The 27,927-nt window shown below is 41.6% G+C and overlaps 3 protein-coding genes across 3 annotated transcripts; 2 read left to right on the forward strand and 1 right to left on the reverse strand.

The window, feature by feature from the left end:
• The first annotated feature begins 42 nt into the window (after nucleotides 1-42).
• Nucleotides 43-1,885, forward strand: harbi1 (harbinger transposase derived 1). The gene is made up of 3 exons (XM_041886893.2): nucleotides 43-123; nucleotides 491-1,173; nucleotides 1,298-1,885. Exons 2-3 carry the CDS (start codon nucleotides 504-506, stop codon nucleotides 1,672-1,674), a joined length of 1,047 nt encoding a protein of 348 aa, XP_041742827.1. The 5' UTR covers nucleotides 43-123; nucleotides 491-503; the 3' UTR covers nucleotides 1,675-1,885.
• A 969-nt stretch (nucleotides 1,886-2,854) lies between these two features.
• zgc:110699 (uncharacterized protein LOC325371 homolog) lies at nucleotides 2,855-8,822 on the forward strand. The gene is made up of 7 exons (XM_045222430.1): nucleotides 2,855-3,402; nucleotides 3,849-3,929; nucleotides 4,228-4,284; nucleotides 4,382-4,455; nucleotides 5,612-5,759; nucleotides 6,340-6,433; nucleotides 6,743-8,822. The coding sequence occupies exons 2-7, from the start codon at nucleotides 3,851-3,853 to the stop codon at nucleotides 6,930-6,932; spliced, it is 642 nt and encodes a 213-aa protein (XP_045078365.1). The 5' UTR covers nucleotides 2,855-3,402; nucleotides 3,849-3,850; the 3' UTR covers nucleotides 6,933-8,822.
• On the reverse strand, nucleotides 7,420-27,927 carry phf21aa (PHD finger protein 21Aa). Its single transcript, XM_045222737.1, has 14 exons — nucleotides 27,877-27,927; nucleotides 19,575-19,748; nucleotides 19,182-19,436; nucleotides 18,706-18,789; nucleotides 17,747-18,073; nucleotides 17,096-17,218; nucleotides 16,932-16,983; nucleotides 16,697-16,776; nucleotides 16,371-16,431; nucleotides 14,871-15,037; nucleotides 14,167-14,322; nucleotides 12,276-12,351; nucleotides 12,068-12,171; nucleotides 7,420-11,949 (listed from the first exon to the last, which is right to left on the reverse strand). Exons 1-14 carry the CDS (start codon nucleotides 27,925-27,927, stop codon nucleotides 11,494-11,496), a joined length of 2,166 nt encoding a protein of 721 aa, XP_045078672.1. The 3' UTR covers nucleotides 7,420-11,493.

Raw genomic sequence — 27,927 nt, forward strand, 5'->3', positions numbered from 1 at the left:
CGTTTGTTTGTTTTAAAATAAAATCGAAACTGCGTCTCACATATTTTTGCTAGATATCAGAAAAGTGACATGCGCAGTGTACTTTGCGCAGACGAGTCACAACGACAACAACAACAAACGCTGGTAGGATTCAAATTCGACGTGTTTTTACTAATGATTTATATTTATAGTTCGTATTCTTCTAAGTTAGCACCATCTCGGGTGACTCTGGTTCACTGTTCCCAAAGAAATGTCTGATAAGGAAATTGCTAGGCTAGCCTTTATGCTAGCCAGTACCGTTAGCTAGCTAGCTACAACAAATTGTATAGAAAACCAATCATCTTTATATCTAGTAGAGACCATCTCTGACTTAGCTAACTGGACATTTGGTTAGAGTGGAAGCATATCAACCCAGACCAGAACATAATATTGAAAGAAACAGACCATGCTAAAAACACAAGGCTCTATTTTGATGCATTCAACAATGACTTTCTCATTTTGCCCCCTACAGAATATCAGTAGAAATGGCTATACAAATAGCCATCCTGGATTGTGACCTGCTGCTCCATGGTCGTGGACATAAAACTCTCGACAGGTTTGATATAGAGACTGTTTCAGATGAGTTCCTATTAACAACATTTGGATTCCCTCGAGATTTCATCTACTACCTGGTGGAGCTACTGCGTGACACTTTATCACGACGTACGCAACGGTCTCGAGCAATCAGCCCAGAAGTTCAGATTCTTGCTGCTTTAGGATTCTATACCTCAGGATCCTTCCAGACGAGGATGGGAGATGCCATTGGCATTAGCCAGGCTTCCATGAGTCGCTGTGTGACAAATGTAACCAAGGCACTGGTTGAGAAAGCTCCAGAGTGCATAGGATTCATGAGAGACGAAGCCACAAAACAGCAGTCCAAAGAGGAGTTTTTCAGGGTAGCGGGAATACCTAACGTCATGGGTGTTGTAGACTGTGCCCATATAGCCATTAAGGCACCCAATGCAGAGGATTCTTCATATGTCAATAAGAAAGGCTTCCATTCAATAAACTGCCAACTTGTGTGTGATGCCAGGGGACTTTTGCTCAGTGCAGAGACTAACTGGCCTGGCAGCTTACAGGATAACTGCATATTTAAACAGTCTTCTGTGTACAAGGAATTGGAAGAACAGGAAAATAATGAAGGCTGGTTATTAGGTAATATAGCTCATAATCCTCCATTTAAACTTTAATTGTTGAAAATACATTAAAAAACAAATTGTCTTGCTCTTCAAGCCTCCCTCTTTCATAATGTCTAACCTAGCCATGTCTTGTCTTGTAGGAGACTGCTGCTATCCTTTAAAGAAATGGCTGATGACACCTGTCCAGTACCCAGAAACATCAGCAGACTTTCGATACAACCTGGCTCACACTGCCACTCATGAGATTGTGGACCGCACGTTCAGGGCCATTCAAACCCGTTTCCGTTGCCTGGATGGGTCCAAAGGCTACCTTCAGTACTCACCTGAGAAGTGCTCTCACATCATTCTGGCCTGCTGCGTCTTGCACAATGTGTCATTGCAATCAGGCTTGGATGCCTGGACGTTTGAGAGGACTGATATACCAGACCAGTCAGAGGAGGGCAGTCAAAAGCCAGAGGCTGTGGACTCAGAGGCAGTCCGAATCCGCCAGGAGCTCATTCTTAGTCACTTCAGCTAGGTCTGCATGCTCAGAATCAATGGGGAAAACACTGTATGGTTCACAGAGACACTGCCTGCAATGGAGAAGTGGTTGACACCAGATTCTGGATAAGCAGAAAGAAAGATGATTTTGTGAATAATATAGGTTGTAGGAGGTATATATGTACAGTGCTTTCAGAAATTATTCATACCCCTGACTTATTCCACATTTTGTTGTTGGATTAAATATATTATTTTTCTCACCCATCTACACACAATACCCCATAATGACGAAGTGAAAACACATTAATTGAAAATGAAATTTGTATCCTAAAAAACTCCGTAGTCCTTTCCGATGACAAGCATACCCATAACATGATGCAGCCACCACCATGCTTGAAAATATGGTGGTACTCAGTGATGTGTTGTGTTGGATTTTCCCTAAACGTAACGCTTTGTACTCACAAAATAAAGTTGATTTCTTTGCCAAATGTTTTGCAGTTTTACTTTAGTAACTTATTGCAAACAGGATGCATGTTTTGGAATATTTGTATTCTGTACAGGCTTCCTTCTTTTCACTCTGTCATTTAGGTTAGTATTGTGGAGTAACTAAAATGTGTTTGATCCATCCTCAGTTTTCTCCTATCAACTCTGTAACTGTTTTAAAGTCACCATTGGCCTCATGGTGAAATCCCTGAGCGGTTTCCTTCCTCTCTGGCAACTGAGTTAGGAAGGACGCCTGTTCTTTGTAGTGACTGGGTGTATTGATACACCATCCAAAGTGTAATTAAAAACTTCACCATGCTCAAAGGGATATTCAATGTCAGCTTCTTTTTTTTACCCATCTACCAATAGGTGCCCTTCTTTGCGAGGCATTGGAAAACCTGCCTGGTCTTTGTGATTGAATCTGTGTTTGAAATTCACTGCTCGACTGAGGGACCTTACAGATAATTGTATGTGCCGGGTAAAGAGATGAGGTAGTCATTCAAAAATCAAGGTAAACACTGTTATTGCACACAGAGTGAATCCAGCAACTTATTATGTGGCTTGTGAAACAAATGTTTCTCCTGAACTTATTTAGGCTTGCCATAACAAAGGGGTTGATACTTATTATTGACTCAAGACATTTCAGCTTTTCATTTTTAATGAATTTGTGAAAAAAAATCTAAAAACATAATTCCACTTTGACATTATGGGGTATTGTGTGTAGGCCAGTGACACAAAATCTCAGTTTAATCCATTTTAAATTGAAGCTGTAACACAGCAAAATGTGGAAAAAGTCTGGGGGTGTGAATCTTTTCTGAAGACACGTATGTATTTGCAGAAATGGGAATTGGCTACAATAAATACATGTGTCTATGCCTGTTTCATTTATTTTGCTCTTTATAACCAACAATTTCTTCAAATCTGATCAGAGATACGCATAACTATGCACAACTATAAAAAATAAAAAAAACGTAACAGTTAAAAATTTATTCCAGAAACTGTTTGATAAAAAGTTTATTCGCCATATCAGTTTGTTTGAGTTAACGGTGCGAAGACCAAGCAAGCTGTCGCCATCGCACAGCATGCTTGGTTATCAACAGCAATACATCAAATCAATTTAATGAAACTTGGAAGGGGCGCGCCTTCAAAAAGAAGAAATTGTTTCATTTTGAAAAGGGAAACTAAAGGCGATGGATGGACTGAGCTGAAAACCAGAGCAAGTGATGGAGAACAAACGTCTCCCAGCAACTTATTGAGTAATTGGAGGACCAGACATAGCGAAGTGAGTGAGTAAGGATAGAGAATATTTCATATACTCGCAAAATTACATCCAATGTGTGTTGCACCGTTTTTGTTTTAAAAAAAGAAGAAAATATGCATGAACAGACGTAGAAGGAGTTCTCAGAACTCGGCTGAATCCTGGTTTTGAACTAACTGTTGTAGACTAAAGAAAAAAGTGTTCAACTTATTTAGACGAGCTGTGATTATTTGTAAAGTAAGTTCATACATGTTTTAGTGTTTATAAAGAATTAATCAACATAACTCATTGGCATGCAATTTATTTTTATTGGTATAACGGTGTAACCAGCCACACAATCGAACTTTTTCGCAAGCACCAACATGATGACCACACAATTTGAAATAGGCTTGCCGGATAACAATAACATGTTATATGTTTTAGATATTGATACAATGCAGCCTGTTTTCAATACACTTTTCCCATCCAAGCTATGACCGATTCTGGACCGTCTAGAAAAATGTCACGGGCAAAGTTGGTGATACTTGGACGAGACAACTGTGGAAAGACAGGTATTGAAAATTATTTTAAAATGAAGAGATGGCTTAAATTGAGTGGGATATTGAATGGCTCATCCAGGACTGACTTTTTAAAAAAGTCTAAAGGTGAGACAAATCTGCAATACAAAAATGAATGTAAAATAATAATACTCTGAATTGTTGATACTATGTTAATTTAGTATGATGTTTACTATGCTATTTACTAATATGTACTATCTGTAGCCTAGGCTTAGCTAATGTGGGGAGGTCTACGCAAGGGGAAATATTTAAAATACCTGAGTGCTCATGGTCTGCTTTGTTTTAACTGCAGCCCTGTGTGTTAGATTCATCACCAAGCGCTACATAGGAGAGTATGACCATAAAAAGGGTAAAGACAAACTGCATCTAATTTTACTGTCCCTTATGTAAGTTGCCACTTGACTATATTAGGCTGACAGCATTCTGTCTGTGGTGTTCTCATACAGAAGTAACTTACAGGTGTCGGAAAACTGTGGACAAGGAGACCATCGATTTGGAGATATTGGACACAGCCAACAAGGTACTATCCAAAGACTGAGGCCATCATACTCTTGGCTTTACTTTGATCTCAGAATTCAGTCTATATTTGACTGTTTGGGGGATTTGTTTCTCTCTGCCCTTGTGTCAGACCTCTATAAACCCAAAGAGGAAGATTACTCTCAGTCTCAGACAACAACCAGACCCCCATACCATTCCTTTCAAGTCTGTTTTCTTGAATCATGGTGCCTTAAAGTGTCTTGGACATAATATCAACAGTGTTGACATTGATCAAATATAATGGTACTGAGGACCAGAAACATCTGATGCGACAATGAAAAGAACACTCAAGGACATTTGAGTGGATTAACTATCCCATCTACTGTCAGGAGTTTTGAATGAAGATTAAACTAAAAAAGTAAACAGCTGTCTCATCACTTAACCTGTCAAATGGAAACTCACAAGGTCAAGGATGTGGTATGTGCACATCCTGCAAAAAAACATGCTCCAGGTGCTTGGGCTTCAAGTTCCTTGGTGTCTACATCACCAACAAACTATCATGGTCCAAGCACACCAAGGCAGTCGTGAAGAGTGCACAACAAAACCTATTCCCCCTAAGGAGACTGAAAAGATTTGGCATGGGTCCTCAGATCCTCAAAAGGTTCTACAGCTGCACCATCGAGAGCATCCTGACTGGTTGCATCACTGCCTGGTATGGCAACTGCTCAGCCTCCGACCGCAATGCACTACAGAGGGTAGTGTGTACAGCCCAGCACATCACTGGGGCCAAGCTTCCTGCCATCCAGGACCTCTATACCAGGCGGTGTCAGAGGAAGGCCCTAAAAATGGTCAAAGACTCCAGCCACCCTAGTCATAGACTGTTCTCTCTGCTACTGCACGGCAAGCGGTACCGGAGCGCCAAGTGTAGGTCCATGAGGCTTCTAAACAGCTTCTACCCCCAAGCCTGAACATCTAATCAAATGGCTACCCGGACTATTTGCATTGATTTAAACAAACAATCGTAGAGAACAAAACAAATCCACACACTGGCATATGCTCCCAAAAGTGCTATGTCCCTGCTAGAGTCGAAATGTTGCCATGAACAGACCACTTTTAAGAGCATAAAACCAGTGTGCAGATGTATTTAGTTCTTTATTAAATGAAAACTCAACCTTTGTTATCTCTCTCTCTCTCTGCAGGAGTGTGTGGGTTCTGCAGCACCTTCTCTTGAGAGTTCCATTAAATGGGGCGACGGTTTCCTTATTATGTATTCCATCACAGACCGGAGCAGCTTTGAGTCCGTCTCACGCTTAAAGAGGCTTATTGATCATGTCAAGCAGACCCTGGGTGAGACAGCTATTTTGACCTTTGGAAACACTAGGGGAAAGGGCAATCAAATAGAGTCTGGGGTGGAGGGCATCTCATTATTGCAGAGGTTACATCTTCTAAGAGGCTATAGGGCAGCCTAGAACCAAACCCACCCATGACTCTTACAGAACCTACGTCACATAGGCTAGTCCAGCTATCTTTTCATTGAAGGAAATTCAGCTTTTGTATAAGGTTTGTCTAATTTATCGGAATGATTCCATTAAATCACTCATGACTAGGGGAACTGGTTTTATCAAGGCTGTGTTAAGCTGAGTTTGACTGCTTACAGCTTTTGCTGTAATAAAAGACTTAAGCCACTGTTACACACCAGGACAGTGAATCCACCAGGCAAGGTTTATAAAACAGTAGGTCTGCTTATCGTAACTGCAAACTGTGGTGGTTGTCTTTTCTCAGTTGTCACTTTTACGACAGTGCATAGCCTCAAAATCCTTGCAAGATAGATCATCTTAAACAAGATCATCTCTGTGTGTATTGTGTGTGTGTGTGTGTTTTGTGTCCCTTTAATAGGTTTCTAAACTCTGTTTTATGCTTTCAACAGGCAGGCCTACTGTAATAGTTGCGAATAAATGTGACATAGAGAATGGAAGGGTGGTGCGGACAGAAGAAGGAAAGGCCCTTGCCAGTGATCTGAGGTAACATGTTTCCTTTGATTCACTTGTCTGGTGCCAACAGCAACAATTTCCATTCAGTTATATTCCTATTAGCCTTGGAACACTGAATCCTACTACATTTTGAAGATGTGTGAAGTAAGATGTAGTAAAAGTGCCAACACAAGTGAATGAAAATATAATCAGCCAGTGGTGAATGATCCATGCTGGAAAACCATTTCTTTGTCCCTCAACCATATCCATACATTAAATTGACCAGTTGTCAACGTCCGTTTGTTTTCAGTGGGCGATGAAGAATGGAGAACGTATCTTTAGCCTCTTGTGTATGTTCAGGTGCAGCTTCTTTGAGTTGTCTGTGGCGGAGTGTTCTGCGGCTGTGGAGGTAGCGGTTGAGAAGTTGGTACGAGAGGTGCGTCTGGAGTACCACCGCCACCTACTGGCCATGGACAAACGCTCACGCATGCTCCAGATGAGGCATGCACTGAGCCGCAAGCTCACCCGCAGCAAGACCATGCAGTGGTGACCAAGGCAGCTCAGTCTGGCCCCCTGAGAACTGACTGAAGATCTACCGTTCCTATCTTCATCTGCGTTATGCGAAAGTTGACAGCGAGAGGTCAGTGGCTAGTTTCCTTATAACAAGCACATAGAAGTTGGAGAAGAACACTGACTTCATGGGTTTGGAAATAATGGACAGCATTTCACACAAAGTATATATATTGTGTGTCTATGGCTACATATTTGGTTAATGCACAATTGCATAGGGGTTCACACTGCTTTGATATGGCACTTGACAACATCAATGGGAGTTTGACAGAAAGCAGCTGAAAATGGATCGGAAGTTGCACTTTGACCAGGAGGTATTATCTTCTGTTTGACATTGAATTATGGGTAATTCCATTATTACAAAAAGATTAGTGTCTACAGTGTTTGTAAGGAGAACTGTCACACACTAAATCTTGATGGCTGTTTATAATCAGGATATATTTATACAGAGAGAAGAGAAGTCACAATTACAACTTTGTAATTTTATTAAAAAATTGTCAAATAAATAAATACAAATTGATCGAATGCTCCAAAAATCTCGACTTACTCTGACACTGCAATGGAATTTGCCAAACACTGCATACAAATAGCTACATAAAATAACTAAAGTACAGGAAAGAGGTAAAGGAAATCAGTGGATCACAGGCAACAAAAAGGATAGGTAACAAAACCGTAGTCAAAAATAAACAAATACTTCTTTAAAAAAATTGTGAAAAAATACAACTGACAAATATTACAAGAGAGTATGCAGTTTGTGTAATAAACCATTTACACTATATTCAGCACATTAGTGCCTGTGACTTGCTTGATTTGCTACAATGCATCTTAACCAAGAGGAAGAATGCTTTACGTTAAGAAAAAACCTTCTAAATTTATGAAATGATATGAGTGCATGAGGTAAGAGGTGGGACAGAGTTTACAAGAAAGGGGGGTCTCCATATCGATGGCAATGAAATGCAACTAGAATACTTGAAGGCCACAGATGTGACATGATATAGCATGAGAATAACTGTTTTCAGAACTAATCAAGATATGCAGAGAATCCAAAGTAATGAATGCACTGGTATGGATGAAGAATCTACTCAATATTGGTTTCCTAATTGGTTGCTCTCATTGTGAATAATATTTAGCTGGTGTACATCATAAATGGAAATAAAAAATGCTTTAAAATCATTCTTTGGATATTAACGTTGTTTCCAATTTTTTTTTACCACAACATGACATTTACTTTCTTTCACAGCACAAAGTACTACACAATATTTGAGTTGGCCATACCACATCCTCCCCTATTTTCCTCCCTATATCAGAAAATACAAACAATTACGCCCATAATATTCAGCACTTTGCCTTCAAAGTTATGATCCAATAAAAGTCACTAATTGAGAAGAATATTTAATTTCCTACACGAGTCATTGGGGTACGTATACAGTATATGAAACATTTAATGGTACAGCTGTAGTTTTCAATATGCTGCTGTAACACTTTACATTAAGGTAGCCTATACCCTTCATCACTGGTCTATAAAGTGTTACTTCTTAGTTATGGGTTTTAAACTAAAATCTGTAAACTACTAAATAACAGTCTATAAACTACTTATAACTATTTTATGAAAGGTACCTTAAAGTAAAGTGTTCCCAAGGTTGGAAAGGTTAAATTCAGTTCTAAATGGAATGGTTTTTATAAGTATAATCATGTCCATACAATCTATTTGCATATGTAGGCATAGCTTTGTTGAGGTTTTGACAACTGTAGGAGTTGTTTTTTTTGGCTCACCATGCTGAGCAAAGATAGGGAGAGTATTTGCTGAGATCCTTATTATTTCTATTGCATTATTGAGGCACTGAGAGCTACATTTTCTAAGCTTCTGCACCATAAAAAAAAAGTGTCATCACTGCTGCCACTTTTATAATTTGCATCTTGCTCTGTGAAGATGGCAAATGTACAAACAGGAAAGAACTAAATGATATAACACTGTTGAGTGTTCAACCAAAGGTGCATTATAATATTAGCTAATTACTTGTATTTGAGGGACTTGGTGGAGGGAAAACTCAAATAGTAGTTCAAATCACAATCCTTATTTTTCATACACTGGCAAGTCAAGTCAAAACTAATCAGAACTCTCTTACATGATGACTCAGAGCAACTGACCCCTTGTGAAAACAATAGATTCCAATTTTAGCCAATCATTTCAGTTCTGTGCAAAGAAAAGTCGATTTCCTGAAATGGTACATCACAAATAGACAATATTTCCATTATTCACTGAATTTTTTTGAGACACTCAAATAAGACCAACAATACACCGAACACAGTTTGTTCACGAGGAGCAAGAATTTCTTAAGGCAATTGCTATACAATGACAAGTACTGCAGGCCAAAGGAAGAGTGGCCTCCACACAAGACACTGGACTGGGCCATCAATTATTCTTTAACTAATGCTTTCCTCTTGATCTGGCTATAGATTAAAACCGCTTTGCATCTTCCCTTGTGCTTTCCAGTTAATTGCATTATTATGATTTTTTATTTTGAAAAACTTAAATCTGTCTAAAACATTGCCATGGTTGGGTGCATTTCATGTCAGAGAAAATATATAGGGCCTTGTAAACGACTTCAAACTCTCTAGAAAAGGTACCCCAGGGGAACCCATACCATATGGTGTAGTACAGCAAGTAGGTGAAATGAAATTATATGTTTACTGGCAACCTATTCCTTAATTTCCATTTAATGTCCCTAATTTCTCAAGTGTTTCACAACTAATATATCTACATTTCATTGCAACTCTAAGGACTTAATCATGTAAAATGGCAGGTTATAAATAAAAGCTACACGTACTGTACAAAAGGGTAAACAATGTGTAAAATTAAAGGTGACTTGTCAGTGTTGTGGTGTAAAATATAATCATTAAAATGTTCAAATTTACTTTAGACATGTTTATAGCAGGACGGGTGTATGTGGTTCGGTTCCAGTTTTTTTTGCCAACAAGCTTGTGCTTTTCCTATAGGGCTCCTGGCAGTTTTTCCAAACAACATTTGGAACAATGTCATTGCCACACTCTCTTTTGTTTGTATGTAACGGCCATGCAAAATTTGTGCCCATCTATGGGGACTCCTAATTGAAACCTTAAAAACATTATATAAGAAAATAGGACTGTTTCCCTGCTGTATTTGGATACAATAGCATTTGGCAGTTATGAATTCAGCATATTGAATGATAATTCAATTGCAAGGAACATCTAAAAAAACAAAGCTATTTACATATTATTTTCCAGTTCGAATATATTTTATAAGAAACCAAAGTAATGCGAAACAGAAAAGCACTTTTGAAGAAGCATATCTTGATATTTGAAAACTAGGAAGACCTGAATAGAAATAGATCCCCCCAGAATAAATTGTTAGTTTCCTTTAGCAACAGATCCCAGGGGCATGACAAACGGACACAAAAAACCTCCCAGACAATATCTGAACTGATAGTTGCAAAGTCCCCATGCATGCCTAGAGCTGCATTCACATGGACTCTATCATTCAAATGGAATATTGATGCAGCAGCTTTCTTTTTATGTCTCCCAATGTATCACTCCAAAAATGGGTCAATCATATTCTCAACAAGCAAAAAGGAATGCTAAGTTCAGCAACAATGGACAATGCAACACAAGTCATGATGAGGTTACATTGAAAAGAAAAACATCTCCGTCGTCAATGAAGCATGCAATGAGTCCATGTGATGCGGCTGAAGACCACGGATCTTAAGCTGAATGCTGAGCTCCTCCCACTGTAGTCGGTCTGTCCAGCTGTCTGTTGGGCAGCACTGAGGTGACAGTGGATACAACTTGAACGTGAGGCTGACCTATGCTGATCCATCATCTGTCCTGTGATGTTACTTTAAGCTGTATTGTCAGGGGTTTTGGTGGTTGTAATGGGGCAGGTGGGATACATGGATGGAGGTGGGCTGGAGCTCCTTTAAGACAAAAAGTGTGATTTGGGACAAATCATATCCCTCAGGCAATACTTCAGTGATTTTCACTGTTGACAAATACTGCAGCAAACAAAACCTTGTCCCCTGGTAGTTTTTAAATTCCAAATGGCTGCTATGGTGTTTTGGTTGATCCAATTGTTTCTGGTGTGGTGTATGTGGTGGATCTTCAGGCGAGCAGGCAGGTCTTGTCTTTGGACATCTCGGATCCATCTCCCCTGAAGCTGCAGACTAAGACACCCTAAGAAACCATCCCCACAAAGAGGCGCTATGGCGACTATTGGAGGCACACATTGGTGTGATGTTTATTACTATTAACAATATCGCTATTATTAGTAAGAGTGTCAATATCATCAGACTTGAATAATAATCTTTGACCTCGATTGGCATACCACTGGTACATAAATCACCCTCCTTCGTCCCTTTCCATTTCTCGATCAGATACTCATAATGTATGTCCTCTCAGACAATCCAATAATACACAACTACAATAACAACGACCCAAAAAATATATATGTTGGCGTGTGTTAATCCATTGGCAACTTTGGGCAACTTCATGGGGATGCTTTATCTTTTTCATTCCCTCTCTCCATATTTGGGGGTTCCTGTCTCTGGACTGGGTGGGTGGGTGTTATTTGGCCCCTCTGCTACATCCACAGGGGCCGGTGCAATAGTCTGGGGAGGCGCTAAGGTTTTGCCGAGGCTGCTGCTGTTGAGGTTGTCAATCTCTTTAACTTCCTCTTTCTCATCCTCCTCTGCTGCCCCGTCTGTGTTGTTGTTCAGGTCATCCCTACTTTTGTTACTTATGTTCTTGTGATCCTCAGGACTTGTGTCGTCCGTGTGGTCAGCACTGGCACAGTCTGTTCCTCCATTTGTGATGCTGGTCTGGACCGCTGGCGGTGGCGGTGAGGCCTCAGGGGATGGGCAGAAGTTCATGCCCTGAATGAGATGCACCAGGCCCTTGACCTTCTCCAGGGAGTTGTGCATGTCCCTCTGACGGGCCAGGATAGTGTTCTTGTTCTCCATGCATTTCTTTAGAGGGAAATAGGGACAGACCTATTAGTAATTAACCATCCAGTTAATGTACTGTTCTGAGATGACTTCACATGACATCAGTGTTAGCATCAGTGTCATGCAGTGTGATGCTTACCGTTATGGATTGGCTCAGCTGTTTGACCCTTTGTTCTAGCTGTTCTCTGTCCTGCTTCAGTTCCGAGCTCCACTTCACCAGTTTCTGCTTCTCCTCCTCTTTAGCTGTCAGCCAGAAGACAGAGAAACCATTACAGTCAACGCTGTGTTAATTATATTAATACAAATTCATTTGAGGTAGCTCTTTTAATATCTGTCTTCGTCTGTACCTGCTTTATATGCAATGTAGGAATGAACGATAGCGAGGGTTCCAGGCCATGGGATTGCCTCATCTTTCATCAAAATCTAAAGAAGAAAAGGGAAAACATTTGAAACCATGTCAACAATAGGATTAGTTCTGCATCTTTTTTGTATTGTTGTAATAACCATTCAACCATCCATCCATTATGTTTCAGTAGTTTTTGGTGGAGACAGGAGAGCGGAGATATACAGTATAATTCAAATACTGAGCTATATATTATATATATATATGTATGCTGAATTTTTTATTGAAATGATATTATGTTATACGAATAAAATTGCTAAGAGAAAGAGATTTTGTTTAACAAGTAATACTTGCTTTCTCTCAAAAAGGTAGCGGTCAAAATTATTGACACTCCTAAAGATTCTTATAAATAAAGTGGTCAAAGGTTTAGTATTTGGTCCCATATTACTAGCACATGTGATTCTACAAACATGTTGGATGCATTTGCAGTTAGTTTTGGTTGTTTCAGATTATTTTGTGCCCAATAGATATTAATGGTAAATAATGTATTGTGTCATTTTGAAGTCACTTTATTGTAAATAAGAACAAAAATATGTTTCTAAACACTTCTACATTAACGTGGATGCTACCATGATTACGGATAATCCTGAATGAATCGTGAATAATGATGAGTGAGAAAGTTACAGAGGGTCAAAGATCATACCCCCAACACACGCTAACCTCCCGTTATTGGTAATGGTGAAAGCATGTCTTTGGGGCATGACCTCTGACCCTCTGTAACTTTATCGACTCATCATTATTCACAGTAGCATCCACATTAATGTAAAAGTGTTTAGAAACATATTCTATTGTTATTTGCAATAAAAGTGACTCCAAAATGACACAATACATTATTTACCATTCATTTGTATTTGGCACAAAATAATCTGAAACACAATCAAATGAACTGCAAATGCATCCAACAATGTAGTCATTGCGTGCTATGAATATGGGACCAAATACTAACCTTTTGACGACTTTAATTATACGAGTATTTATGGGTGTCAATAATTTTGACAGCTACCTTTTTGAGAAAAACATTATTACTTGTTAAACAAAATCTTTCTCTAAACAATTGTATTAGTATAAAATAATATACTTTCCCAATTTCTATTTGCATAAAATATAGCTCAGTATTTCAATTATTTATTTTATACAGTCATTATTGCTCATCTTTGTTGCCTGATTTCTTCACCAACTTTTAGATGTTTATACAATCATGGCTCTGAACGCTGTTGTCATGGATTTTAGGACAGAGAGACAAGGCCATGAATCAAATGATTATTGGTTGCTGTAGGTTATCATACTGTATGTTATGGAATCATTGCACAGAGGGACATCAACATAACTCGTCTTCCCTTTCAACCAAGCTACCAAAAGCCCAGGGACACATACAGGGCCCCTGTGGAGAACTTCCACATAAAAATAATAATAAAAAATAAACACATCACACAAATCTTTCAGAGATCAGACGGACAAGATAAAAAAATAAAAAAAAGATGACAGTGCAAGAAGCATTTTGTACAAATAATGAAATGAAATGCATGGCGCTTTCTCATGCCTGTTCAAAAACTTTGTTGGGAGAACTTACAAAGCTAGGAACAGTCTTATTGCTCAGCCACCCTACAATAAGACAAGCTCTGAGATTCCTGAGAGCACTAGGACAAGGTGGCATGAGTAGTTCTCACTGAGGATTCACCTTCTAATATCTCACTCTTACAAACTGCCTTGGATAAACAGGGGTGTCTGGGGCTCAGCAGGAGCTTGTTTTAGCTGCATTTAGTTTACAACCAGCCTGGGAACTGCTGGGGGAGCTTCTAAGTGGCTGAGACTTCAGGGACAGATGCTGCTGTTACCTGGTCGTGACATTTGGGGCAGATCCACATGCCCCTGGGAATGGTTTTCAAGGGTGGAGCGAGGCAGTCCAGATGGTAAACACGTGCACATGTGTCACACATGAGCAACTGACCACTGCGCCTGCACACAGTGCAGAAGTCCTCATGGATGTCTCCCTGTCAGGAAGAATTGCATCAATCAGTATTGTGGCCACTACGCCCAACCGATCATACCTGGATATGTGGGACTAGAGGAGAGGGAGTCGAACTTCACTGAATGACACCTGTCCAATCTGACTGTGCTTTCAAACTGTCCACATTGTAATTGTGTTTGTGGGCACTGGGTGTTGTTCACACTCCACAGTTTTCACTGGATGACCGCGAGTAATGTTGCTGGTCAAGGTACCCTACCAAACCCCAAACACCACTGTCAACAGCACTGACGTGTGATGCGTTGATCCAAACATCCTCAGCCAAAGGATGGGACTTTTCACTTTGTAAGGTTATGGACACCAGGACACACATAGATTGTCACACATAAATGAATGATGGATGTAATGGCATGTAGGGTGTAAAAGTGAATGGATGTGGAAGGTTTCATGTTGTAACGAGGTATGGTCTGTCCTGAAACCATAGGAACTCAGGGAGATACCACTGAGGGGAGATTTGGGGGGAGGCTTCCTCTAGTCCTGGTAGGTGCAGTGGGCTCTCCATCAGCTACTTACATCCCCGGAGCTGGGGCTAGGCAGAGGGAGGGTGTGGGGGTGGACGGGGAAGTGAGAGCCCCCCCTCTCTGGCCGATGGTGGGCCGGGGAGGCGGAATGACTGCTGGTGGGGGATGTTGGGGTGTGAAGACCCAGCTCAGGAACACTGCTGTATTTGGGTGGGCGACCTGGGTGAGATGAGACACGACAAAACAAAACAAAAACAAAAGAAAGGAAAATGGGAGAACAAAATAAAAAAACATTCTCATGACATACCTGTGACAAGGGGTCCTCATTGGCTAGCGCATAAGGAAGAGGAAGAGGAGGAGCACAGACAGAAGCGTTAGTACACAGCGAGGGGGAACAGCGTGAAGTCGGGTCAAGAGGAAGGGTGAGCTGGGCAAAGCTGACAGTTAATTAGACAGTCGTTCTGAGAACAAACCAGGTCAAAGCAAGATATAAGCCACATCGTATCGACCCGCAGAGCAAAACTTTGTTGAAACAAATGTAAAATCTAATATCAGCTAATATCAATATTATTTCAATGTACTATATGAAACAATAGGTCAAATACAGCTACATTCAACATTGTCAGTCAGAACGTGGGAAGCAAATGCTTGGTTCATATGAGGATTAATTATCCTAAATGTTCTACCCATAGAACCGCAGTGTACCACTAAATCTGTTACATAACAGGCCTCTTAAGTATGTTACAAACAAATTAGCAGTGAAGTCTGACTTGGCTTGGCATGCATACTAGCCTGAAATCCAGAACCTGTTTTGTTGACATTCCACTCCATATACTCCGTGTCATGCTAAACATGACAAGGAGTGGAATGATAACTCAGACTGGTACCCAGGCTAATGCCATACACATAGCATTCAGACAGAGACATGGCTCAAATCCACATGGGGTTTTGCTTGGTGGAGTCCTGGGGTGAGCACATACAGTACAGGCAGAATAATATAATAATATAATATGCCATTTAGCAGACTTATCCAAGCGATACAGTCATGGGCATACATTTTTGGAGGGGAAAACCCACTACCTTGGCGTTACAAGCGCCGTGCTCTACCAGCTGAGCTACAGAGGACCACAGAACTATGAAGCCATCCTCAACAATACATTCAGAGCAGGGTGGGAAGGCATCTTACTGAGAGGGCAAAGAGAGCTGGTTAAGTAGCATTAATTACTGACAGGGAAAAATCACAGAGTCAAGCGGCATTAAAGCAGGAAATGCAAGGCAAGGAAAGAGCCAGCTACATTGCATTAGCATGACAGCACAACCAACAGAGCTACTACAGTAAGTCTGTGATGGGACAGTATCACAGTACAACAAAATAACGTATACTAGTCTCCACAGTTATGAGATATGACAGCATAGCCTTCCTGCTGGTATTTGGGAGGCAGGGGTGCGGTCCAATTGACACGGTGGTGTTAACAAGGTTACAAGGTGTGACACTCCACACAACCCTGAGCAGCTAGGTGTTTCCATAACCTGACAGGAGATTCATACTGACCTCTCTTCCTGGTGCCTTGGTGTAGAGGAGTGTTCAGGTATGTGACGCCGTTCTTCTTACGCTGTAAATATACGTTTTATTTACTACTTAGGTAGGGTTCTCTCACAGCAGAGTTAAATGGGTACAGTAGAGTGGGGTCGGTTCCATTTAAATTCCAGTCAATTCAGAAAGTAAACCAAATTCCAATTCCAAATTTTCCCCATTGAAGAGAATTTGAATTTGTAATGTACTTCCTGAATTGACTGGAATTTAAATGGAATTGACCCCAACCCTGACAGTATCATCATAATGCCATAATAATAACCTTAGTGGCCTATATACTGTACCTCAGGCTCAAACACTGCTCCACTGTACACTGGGTTTGCTGTCGTTCTCCTCTTGCGCTCCTGCCTCCGACTCTGGATCTCTGCACAGGTATCGAATAGACCAAGTCAGTATAACACTATGGATATATCTGATGTTACATTGTCTTCACGCAAGTGCATACATTATTGTGAAAATGTATACAGAACAGGGTGAGGGGTGCTATGAAAAAGCAAAGCTCCATTTGGGTCTTCCAACCTTCCAGATGGTCATATGTCACAAGTCCCAAGGACACCATGAAGGCAAGTTTCTGTGGGAGAGAACAAGAAATCACATTTTTATTAAACGTGTCAGAAACAAAGCTGACCATATACTATTCTTTTCCTGTTTTCATTGCATCTGTGTATAGAGTATAGGCCCACCTGGGGGTTGTCCTCTCTCTTGTTCCTCAGCAGGGGTGAAGGGGTGCCTCTAGCGGTGTGTAAGGGGGAGGAGGGCGCACTGGCCGATGTCTTCGGCTCTGTAACACCCCGAGCTTTAGCAGTCTGGAGGACAGAAGTAACAGAGTTAGCCACACATTTCAAGAGCCACAGTCGCTCCATGGTGGGTGCTACGCCCCTTCATTAGAGACCTCTCTCCATGAGAAAAACACATATTTTCACACACAGCAAACCAGAACAGAGGGTGGTGATGACCTGGCTTATGGAGGTGGAGGACTTTCCATTCATGAATGTTATTGAGAGGTCTTCCAATATTCACTGCATCTAAGAATTCACTCTGGAATAGAGTTGTGGCAGCCGCTCAAGTACCTATCCATGCACATCAACAAAGCAGGGTGTCTATGCAGACCAAATTGAGTTAAGTAAGAAGCCTGTGATGAACACAAAATAGCAAGGCTAACAGCTGGGTGCTTCTTGGTTTAACAGCAACAAAAATGGTAATTCTACTACTGAAGGCCCTACTCAAAATATTAGCTGGAAGCTAATAGATTTCATTTGATTGGGTCCTTTGAGATTAATGTAATCTAGACAAATCAAGTTCGCCTGCCCCCTCTCCGTTCCCCCTGCTCTCACCTTGGTGTCAGGGCTGAGGCTTCTGATCTGAAGGGTCTGATGTGTTGCCAGGGGGGTGGTGGCCGTAACGGTGGCTGGCGAGGTGATGACGATGCCAGTCAGCTGGGCAGATGGCAGGGTCTTGGTGATGCTGGCGCAGGGCTGGCCGTTTACGATGCGTACCTGGTGGATGGGCCCGGTGGTGGAGGCCAGTGAGGTGGAGGTCAGCTTGGTGGTCAACATGACCGGCCGCTGGAGGAGCTGAGGGGCAGCCAGCATGGGAGGAGGGGGCGCAGGGGCGATGGGCACCGTGGAAGTGGGTGTAGGTGTGGCTGGTTTAGGTCGAACCTGGTCCACAATATAGAGAGGAAGATAGTGCGTATACAGTATGTAAGGGCCAATGTCTTTTAAACAGCAAGAAAAGTGCATATAAATTACACAGCTTTGTCATTAACCCTCTGTAATCAACACACAAAGCAGAAACAACAGAGAGCATGCCACATTCACAGCAAAGGTTAGCAGGAGGTGGGTTGGCACTGGGCATGTAGATTGAAGGAACAGCCAAAGCATGTGGTAAGGAACAACACTGCTGACATAGAAGAAGCCAGGTAGTTAGCAAGGGGTTACGAAAATGCCACTGAAACAGGTCTTGGGCCAAGCCTTCTGTCCTGAACAAAAAGCATATGCAGGAACACACATCACATAAGGACACAAGACAAACACAACAAATTAAAAGAACTTGCTCCACCAGTCCCCTCCAGTAGAATTCCTATTCAGACTTCTGAATAGAAAACCATTGTGGTAGGCTATCCAATCAAACTGCCTCAAATTGAGTACATTTGATGTTATATGATGTCAGATGATAGCTAATGAATTAAAGCTTAGAAGCTTATCATTCTAGGACTGATATCCAATCCAAACGCCCCCTGTTAGTGTTACTGGAGAGAGGGTGAGGGGTGGGGAGATCCATGTGGACGAACCTGCGGTAGAAAGGTAGGTCGAGGCATCAGTCTAGGTGGAGGGATAAACTGAGGAACTTTGATAGGCTGGGCAGTGGCCTGCACCTGTGATGAAACCATCCATTTACACACATTAGGGACTGTGAAAACACACAGATGTGCAGTCTCAACAAGATAGACCATGAGAACACACTCATAAACACACACTCACACGTACAATTCACACAGTGAAGAAAAATAGATCCCAGATCCGACTCATTCTTTATGAAATCTGCATTTACAGAAACTCCTGCAACGACACAGAAAATGGCGACACATCATCCTTATCTAAAGGAGACAGCAACCACATCTGTGCCCTGTGATTTCAAATGTTTGTTTACAAATCAGAAATATACCATTAACACAATCAGGACTTAAGGGACAGTTCAGTGTAAATGTATTGTATGTGCAGACAATGAGGCTGAGTGAATGACATGTGGTACATACAGTACACTTACAACTATAGTGTTCTTGGAGACTATCCGAACCGGCTCCACTCCCTGATTGGTCAACTTGCTGGATGTCTGAAGGTTGATAGGTGCACTCAGTGAGTCAGGGTGACCTATGCTGGCCTTGGGCGTGTTGCTGATGGCTGTGACCTTGGCGACGGAGGGTCGCAGCGTCACGGCGGAAGCAGGCATGGTAGCGGTGGCAGCTTTCAGTACCAGAGGTAGAGTCTTAGTGGCGATGATTGGGGTGATCGTCATCGTGTTCTGTCCAGGAGAGAGAAGCTGAGTTGAATATGGGGCTACCCTCAACAACACATAGCAACAGATTACTATTACAGCAGAGTGTGTGTGTGTGTGTGTGTGTGTGTGTGTGTGTGTGTGTGTGTGTGTGTGAGCAAGTACCTGTGGTGTGCTCAGTTTGTCAGGCGAGGGTAGGGAGGGTGGGGTGTGGAGGTTAGGCAGGGCAGAGGCCTTCCCATCAGGCTGCACTGGGTGCTGGGGCTGCTGGTGGGCCTGGACCTCTGGATGATCCTGTTTCACCAGCAGCTCTTTCCTCAGCTGCTCCACCACCTTCTTCTGCAAGACAGAGGAGGAGACAGACAGATTTAAGTCGACAGAAGGAATTCAGAGTTTTCATGTGGATTGTGCTGTGCTAGAGAGGTACATACATAATGATGACTCAAACAAAACTGTCCAGTACCAGAATATCAAAAGCACTAAAAAAAGTAAAAAAAGAGACAAGCAACTGTCCTTGACAAATGTTATTCTTTACCTCATACAAACCCAATTCCCTCTGTTGCTGACTCAGTCATACATTTTTTTTTAATCTCCAACGGCAATAAAGGCACTGTTTGCCTAAACGTAATAGAAATGCTTTCTGCTTAAGGCAGAGGGAAGTGGTGAGGTAAATGGGAACAGAAAGGGTGAGAAGAGAGAGGAACAGCATCTGCCTCAAGTTAAATTCACACTGAAGAGAAAAGCATCGGCCTCAGGTTAAATTCACACCGAAGAGAACAGTATCTGCCTCAGGTTAAATTCACAGCGAAATTTTTAAAAAATGGCCACATCGCGCACTGAACTAAAGCAATGGTGTAATCCAAACTGTGTACATTATCCAGTAGATATTTTTGAACAAAAAACTATGTTCCATGTTTCCACATTTTTGGTCTGACTAGACCTTATTAAAATTACATGAGGATTCTTTTCACACGCATGTAGGTCTAAATCCTGTTAGAGTAGCCCTCACTGGGGAATACCAGGAAGTGTCCTGGAGACGTCTAGCTATCCCTTTGTTATGGCAAAAAGGCACAGATTTAGTATTATATGTTTATATATTAACCACAACCAACTACTACAGCTAAACATGAACAGAAAGCCAATGAGGATGAACAATCATTTTAGCCTCCTGCACAATCAGTGCTGAAATTCAGTTTTGGAATTTGGTCCAATAAAATACAGCCTGAAACTGTTCTACACACACTGTGACAAAGACACACAAGGCTCACCCCCTTCCAGTTTGACAGCAAGCAAAGTGGCAGGTGTCCCAGATTCCCTCTGGCTACGGCACGTAGGACACTTACCCAGTCATGAGCAGCCTGCTTCTAGGCAAATCATCTGTGCCATCCCCCAACAACAGGTTTATACTGGTTCTGACACAGCAAGTCTCAGAGAGTTGCAAACATTCTCAATGGTCTGCAATCTTACCACACAGTGAGCATCAATCCTTTTCTGGTAGGCTCATAGAACGCTTTACGGTTTATAATTATTTCCTGCTTTCCTTTATGTCTAGAGAGCTAATTGCTGAACCATGCACACACACACACTCACTCATTCACTCACTCACTCACTCAGATTAACACACATGCATAAACACACATCCACAAACAGTTTCCAGTTGCCAATTGGCCTGGCTTCAGACTAGTTTGCATTGCCTCTGGCACTGCCACTGCCTCTCGCGGGCCAGCCAGGGAGATAGGAGAGGACACGCATGATGAAGGCAGCACAATGAGACGCAGTTCATTCTCCCCTCACATTCACTCTATTGACGTATGCAGTGAAAGCGCTCCCCCTCTCTGCTGCCTGCGTCTGATAAGACGGAACAGTCTGACCGCTCTAGTTCACCTCTGTCCATTCACTCACACTCACTGCAGTGAAAAGTGAGCCAATGCCCTCTCAGAAGCCATGGGCAGGCTGAGCCAAACTTCTTGGAGAGCGTCATCTGAACCAAGGGTAACTGACTGTCTACGTACATTCTGTCAGAGCAAGCAAAAACACTAAACTGTAGCTTTACAATAAAAATACAACCATTAATGAATAAATATAAATCCCAATAATGTATTTCTTTCTTACCTTTTATCTGACTTAGTACAGTATTGATCATGCTCTTTTTTATATATATATTACTGGCATTGACAATTGTTATATTGATACTGCACTGTTGAGGAAAGAGCTTGCAAGTAAGCATTTCACTGTAATACCATTTAAACTTAATTTGATCCCCCATAGGAAAACAACCTTTATGTTTCTTTCTATTGATTGAAATCGAATATATTGTTTTTATCAAATCATGCAGTAGTATGGAACAGCCTATTTGGAAATAGATCTGACATGCATGCACAAACACTCTCGGAGACCACATGAGAACCTCATCAATGAATAACCAAACACAGGCGTGTCTGAACAAAGGCCAACCTCATGAAATACACAGCTCCAGGGAAGAGCAATAAGCATGAGGTTTTTAGAAGTGCTGTTGTGAATGACTGATGTGTTTGTGTGTTAGTTGAACAAATGTGGATGTATCAGTCCTAGCCAGTGACTTCCCCCTTCCATCCATGCAGTACATCCACCCTCTGATCTATAATCCCACCACTGCACACCTCTAATTTAATCTTTCATTGGGCTTGAGGTGAGGGTACTGTCAGCTCTACTAGAGTGATGCTGCTCACATTCCCTTATCCTTATCTCCTCTGCATCAGGCCTATTTAACTGCTACAGGCACTGCAGCTTTCCACCCAAAAATTATTCAAAGATAGAGAAATGTGTATGAAGGACTAATAAGTACTGTTGTCACAATACCAGAATTTTGACTTCAATACCGATACCAGGTTTAGTATTACAATACTCGAAGCCATCACGATACTCGATACCAAAACGATACAACGGCAAATAAAGATGGTATATTAGCCAGTCAAAGAATGGCACTTGAACCAGACTGATAAACTCAGCTACTGCTCTGTTCAATCGTTGGGCATCTTTTGAGTTCAATATCATTACATTTGCATATAATATTTTGTACATAAAAAATTTTCTGAGACATCCATGTGTTTTGACTGATTTCATGGGGCTACAGATGACAAAAAATCTGTTTCCCTTCCATTTGAGATAATAGCAGTCAGTTAACATGACCTTTATGTTTTATGTGCTTTATTACATAAATTCTTCAAAATTCACAAAAAGTGACGTTAGCTGATGAAGATTATCTCATAGAACAAAACGTATAAGATCTCCTAAGCCTGCGTTTACCACAGACCTTATTTTTTGGCGATTTGATCCAAAATCCCCCTAAAAACGGCATTCATTTTCCCCATAGGGCTTTGTCCAACGGACCATGGTGGAGTTAGTGCCTACAAAAAGACGCCATTACTAATGCTCTCTATAGATAATCTTTGGGAGAGATGTGAGCGAGACACCAAATAAGTGAATGAATAATGTTTTTGGTGGCAATCAGCTTGGAAAATCTGCATATTTTGCCTCATGGTTGCATATTATCACAAACAAAGTACTAGGGTAGTGAATTGATGTTAGCTTTAGCTGTGAGCTAGCAAGGACATTTTGCTTACAAAGCTGGAAGCTACCAGTATCTTCTTCCATTTTAAAGTGTTCTAGCCTGTAATGGACTAGCCTGTTTGGCAAAAAGTAATTAACAGTTGCAACATTTCTACATGCCGTGTCGCATTATTCAAGTGTGTTAACTTCTGTGCAGCATGAGTGGGAGCTAACAAGAGGCAGCCCAGACTCCCAGTGCAGGCTAGCAGTGAGTAAGTGGAGCAGGCAGGGTGATAGACAGGCTTGATTCGTGACACATTTGACAGAAGTACCGAAAATAGCACAAATTCTAGTACAGAACAATTTTTCATGTTATAGTATCGAAAAAGTACAGACGTTTCAGTATACCATGCAACACTACTAATAAGCACTAAAGGGTCAACATTGTAATTTCATAATCTGCTCAGTGCACTCCTGTTAAGCCTTGAGGACTGATGCAGTGATTGCTCTTATACTTTGTGTTTAACTAATGATTTCGTTTTAAACGAGACTTTTACAGTCCGCTTATTATGAGAATTCTAATTAGATGATCGTGTAAAGGACTCTACATTAATTGCATTACTTTTTTAAAGTCAGTGTAATGCTTTAGCTTTGATTTGGCAAGGTCATTGATGCATATGCATGAGCTGCCCTTTAGTGCTCCACAAAGAAGAATTGGGCACATTCAAGCTTTCTCTGCTGTTATTGCCATCAGCTACATTGAGTTGATGGACAAATAACTTTCTATGTCATGCACGCACACACACACACACAAATAAACAAATGTGCACGCACACGCACAAAGCAGGACAGCTGCCATGGTGAGACAGGTTTCATCAGAGACTACCCTTATGATTCTGACAGTTGTCCTTCTCAGACAACAGCTATCAGCCGCTAAGGTCTTGGGACATCTTGGGCTAATGCAAGACATCTTGTATCATCCTCAAATTTTCCACATCTCTTACACCACATACAGCTACAGTATGTGAACTACTGTCCTTAGGTGATTTTAGCATAACCATTCAGTGTTCTCTGATGCTCAGTAATAGCTAGACTAAGCTGACAGCTTTTCAGAGACCATTTTCACAGCAGGATAAGTTTCATTATGCAGAAGTCCTTGGGCATATGGTAGTTCAGCCAGCTACATTTCCTTTTGGGGTCTCCCTAGTGATGGAATGCTTTTTGTTGAGAGAGAACACAGCACAGTAGGATATGGTAAGAAAACCTGCACAGGCAAAGATGACCTCCAGAGGGCACAATATGGTCACAGGTGTTACTGAACGGTGTCTTACAGCCTCTGAAGAGCGAAATCAAAGTGTTTAATTATTTGATGGGGGTACACTGTTTATCAGTTGTATGTACAGAAAATGTAGTCAAGGCTTAAATTATTAATTATAAATAAATAAGAAGTCAAAAGACCGGAATCTCTCAAAAACCAAAACAGGAATGGACAATAACATATAGCAAAATATTACACACAATCAGTCTGATATACTTTCTTAAAATAATTTGTTGAGAGACCATAGCAACAATTCCTTTCCAGTTATAGATTTTAACCACAAGTGAGTCAACTCCAGATGCTTGTTGGGGTGTTCGGAGGCCTTGCAGAAAGCCCTGTTTGTCTTCTGAAGTGCTGACTTGGCTGCTGAACATAGGGCGCAAAGCAGTGGTTGGCTAATCAAAGGCCCAGTGCTCAAGATGCGCACACTCAGCACTCACAGCAGGGCGCCCTATAACTGGCCTGCCTCTCACTTTCTCTGGGAGGGTCTGTAGTTCACAAATTATACATGGTGGAAAGTCCAAAGGCTGCCTGCAGGGGAAAAATCTGAACCAATGCTCTGCTAAATGGTCTTCAGTCTCTGGCTTCACAGCATCAGCTGTTTCCTCTGCTAGCTTTCCTCAGGGGGTGTCAAAACCCATAGCGCATGTTTTAAAAAGTCCTTGCTTCATCTGCATTGCCGTTATTCAGTTATTTATTAGGTGACATTGTCAGACCTCTTTGTCATGAGTCCCCTACGACACTTCGATCACTCACTGGGATCTCTAGTGTGTGAGTGACAGGCAAGGGTAAATGGCACTACATCACACAGCCTTCAATGGCCATCCCCCTGTCAATGAGGACAGAATGCAGTCATTTCAAATGGCACACAAAGGGAAGGGGAAGCAGTGACTCACAGATGAGGTTGACTTTATAAAAACACAAGCTTCTCTATTTCCTATCTCATCTCGGGGGAGGGATATAACAGATGGAATGAAGGGGCATCTCTGTTCAGACCCACTACTCCTCATCATGTCATGATGTAGCATGGAAACCATGTACAGCAGATCTGGGCCAAATACTGTACATATGATATATATACTGAACAAAAATATATACATTTTACAGTGGCCTTTTATTGTCCCCAGCACAATGTGCATCTGTGTAATGATCATGCTGTTTAATCAGCTTCTTGATATGCCACACCTGTCAGTTGGATGGATTATCTTGGCAAAGGAGAAATGCTCACTAACAGGGATGTAAACAAGTCTGTGCACAGAGAGAAATAAGCTTTTTGTGTGTATGAAACATTTCTGGGATGTTTTATTTCAGCTCATGAAACATGGGACCAACACTATGTTGCGTTTATATTTTTGTTCAGTATACTTTTAAATGACTAACCTGAGCTTTATTTAATTGGTAAAAAAGAAAACTTATTTACGGACTATATAGCTTACTTACACATTTTTTTGTTCTACTTCCTTTTTTTAATAGTACTAATGATATTAATTACTGCATTGTTGGGAAAGAGAAAGCAAGAAAGGCATTTCACTGTACTTGTGCACGTGACAATCAAAAACTAGAAACTTGAGTTTCTCAAGATAAACAGACTTATAAATGATGGCATCCAGTATTAATCATCAATATTCCCTAAGATTTCTCTTTCGCCATAAAAGTCGGATACTGTGTATTGGCATTCTGCTATCGTCATTGGCTTAAGACCTGCTGACTCTGGCTTTCCTCTCCCTCCATAATCTCTTTCTCATTTTTATATTTAAATGTTTATCTTCCTCTGAAACAGGATGAAATGTGAGCGGCACATCTGGCGCTTCCCAGCCATGTGGAGGGAGGTCTGGTGGGGTTGGGGCTGCCTGCCTCCGTCCAGCCTGCCTGCCTCCGTCCAGCCTGCCTCCTCTCAGCCTCTCAGGTGTGAGGATTTATCCCCCTGACAGTCTCCCCTCCCCTTTTGTGCTGATGGTATTTAAACAGCATGTTGAGCCCTTGATTGAAATTCCTCTCACACTACCTCTTCCCTCACAGTCCTCCCTCTCCCGCTCTCTCTCTCTCCCTCCATTCTCTCTCGCTATGAACTAGAACTAAACCCATCACAGACACACATTAACACGTTACAACTCTCCTCTCCTCTCGCTCCATCTGGGCAGATCCATATGACACATACAAAGCCTCCCTACTGCAGCCAGTGTGTGTAATTGTAACACATACTGGCATGCTTGGACATGCACGCACGACACACACACACGCACACATACAAAGAACTACAGATTACATTGGGCTATCTGTCCACACACAGTAGCAGGGGTAGGGGTAGGCAACCCTGTTCCTGGAGTGCTGCAGGTACTGCAGGATTTTGTTCCAACTAGGCACCACACCTGACCAACTGAGCTAATTGATCAGTTCAGTGATTGCCTAAATTCAACCTACCTGGTCTTCCAGGTCGGTTCAATCAAAAACATGAAGTGCCTGCGGAACTCCAGGTGCCTGCGGAACTCCAGGTGCCTGTGGAACTCCAGGTGCCTGCGGAGCTCCAGGTGTCTGCTGAACTGCCTACCCCTGCAGTAGACTCCTCTTGCCTTTCTCAGTTAGACGCAGGGTTTCCCAACCCTCTCCTCAGCCCCACCAGACATTTCACATTTTTGTTTTAACCCTAAACTGGCACACCGGATTAAATTAGTCAACTAATCATCAAGCCTTTGACTAATTGAATCAGGTGTGCCAGTTTAGGGTTAAAACTAAAATGTAAATCGTCTGGTGGGGCCCTGAGGAGAGGGTTGAGAAACCATGAGTTAGAGGGCTACTTCTGTCCTTTTGTTTCTTAACAAAGATTAGTGAGGAAGTAATAAACACCAGAGGATGCAATGCGTCAGCTACAATTATTCACTGCTCAAAAGATCCTATTAGCACACATACACACACAAATACACAACAGACACACACACATACGCAGTTACGCACACGCACACACAGACAATTAGAAAGTACCAAGTGTGAGGTAGAGCTGTATTGTTTGGAGATTATTTTCACGCCACAGCTGTCTAATGAAGGCAAGGTCAAATTTTCACACTCTTTCACTAAAACGAGAGCACATTTCAACAAACTGACAGAGATTGTGTGCAAAATACTGAGAACATGAGCGAGTGAAAGATGATGACACTTGATATTGAGGATGAGACATTGAGTGTGACAGGAAAGGAAGAGCAGTGATCCTGTCCTAGCCTGACTGTGCGTGACATCACGTAGCTCCTCCACACAACCCTTATCCACCGTTTGCCCTTTCCCTGTGCCTTTCATTATCACCCCGGTTACAGTTAAAGTGATAGTCAATTTCCCTAACTGTCAAACCCTCCGCTGCCAAGACAACGCTCTTCACAAAGGCAGAGTGACGAATGCATATTACAGTAAGTACGAGTGTGATTTAAAAACGCAGGTCAGGCCACCTCAGTTGCACTATATTCTGGTGCTTTCATACGGTATCGATATCTATATCTACTCTGTTACATTGTTACTTGACATTATCACATTACATTATTAGTTACATTATGAAATTATTGCTTGACAATAGTCAAATGGTAGAAGAGAGTAAATAAAATGGTGGTCATCCCATCAGTTTCATCTTCCTCTCACAAGAGCCTGAAGCTGAGGGTTAAAGTCAGAGCTACCTTGGGATGGCATCAT

Source organism: Coregonus clupeaformis, chromosome 9, assembly GCF_020615455.1.
Source record: "Coregonus clupeaformis isolate EN_2021a chromosome 9, ASM2061545v1, whole genome shotgun sequence".
In the NCBI taxonomy this organism is placed as follows: domain Eukaryota; kingdom Metazoa; phylum Chordata; class Actinopteri; order Salmoniformes; family Salmonidae; genus Coregonus; species Coregonus clupeaformis.

Excerpts from the sequence above, each read along its gene's own strand:
- phf21aa (XM_045222737.1), bottom strand. The coding sequence starts at position 27,927 with ATGATGCCATCCCAAGGTAGCTCTGACTTTAACCCTCAGCTTCAGGCT. Across the intron at positions 16,984-17,095 it reads AGAGAGAGGACAACCCCCAG|AAACTTGCCTTCATGGTGTC; the intron begins GTGGGCCTATAC and ends TCTCTCCCACAG. Across the intron at positions 16,432-16,696 it reads GAGCAGTGTTTGAGCCTGAG|CGTAAGAAGAACGGCGTCAC; the intron begins GTACAGTATATA and ends GTATATTTACAG.
- harbi1 (XM_041886893.2), top strand. The coding sequence starts at position 504 with ATGGCTATACAAATAGCCATCCTGGATTGTGACCTGCTGCTCCATGGT. Across the intron at positions 1,174-1,297 it reads TAATGAAGGCTGGTTATTAG|GAGACTGCTGCTATCCTTTA; the intron begins GTAATATAGCTC and ends CTTGTCTTGTAG.
- zgc:110699 (XM_045222430.1), top strand. The coding sequence starts at position 3,851 with ATGACCGATTCTGGACCGTCTAGAAAAATGTCACGGGCAAAGTTGGTG. Across the intron at positions 3,930-4,227 it reads AGACAACTGTGGAAAGACAG|CCCTGTGTGTTAGATTCATC; the intron begins GTATTGAAAATT and ends TTTTAACTGCAG. Across the intron at positions 5,760-6,339 it reads TCATGTCAAGCAGACCCTGG|GCAGGCCTACTGTAATAGTT; the intron begins GTGAGACAGCTA and ends TGCTTTCAACAG.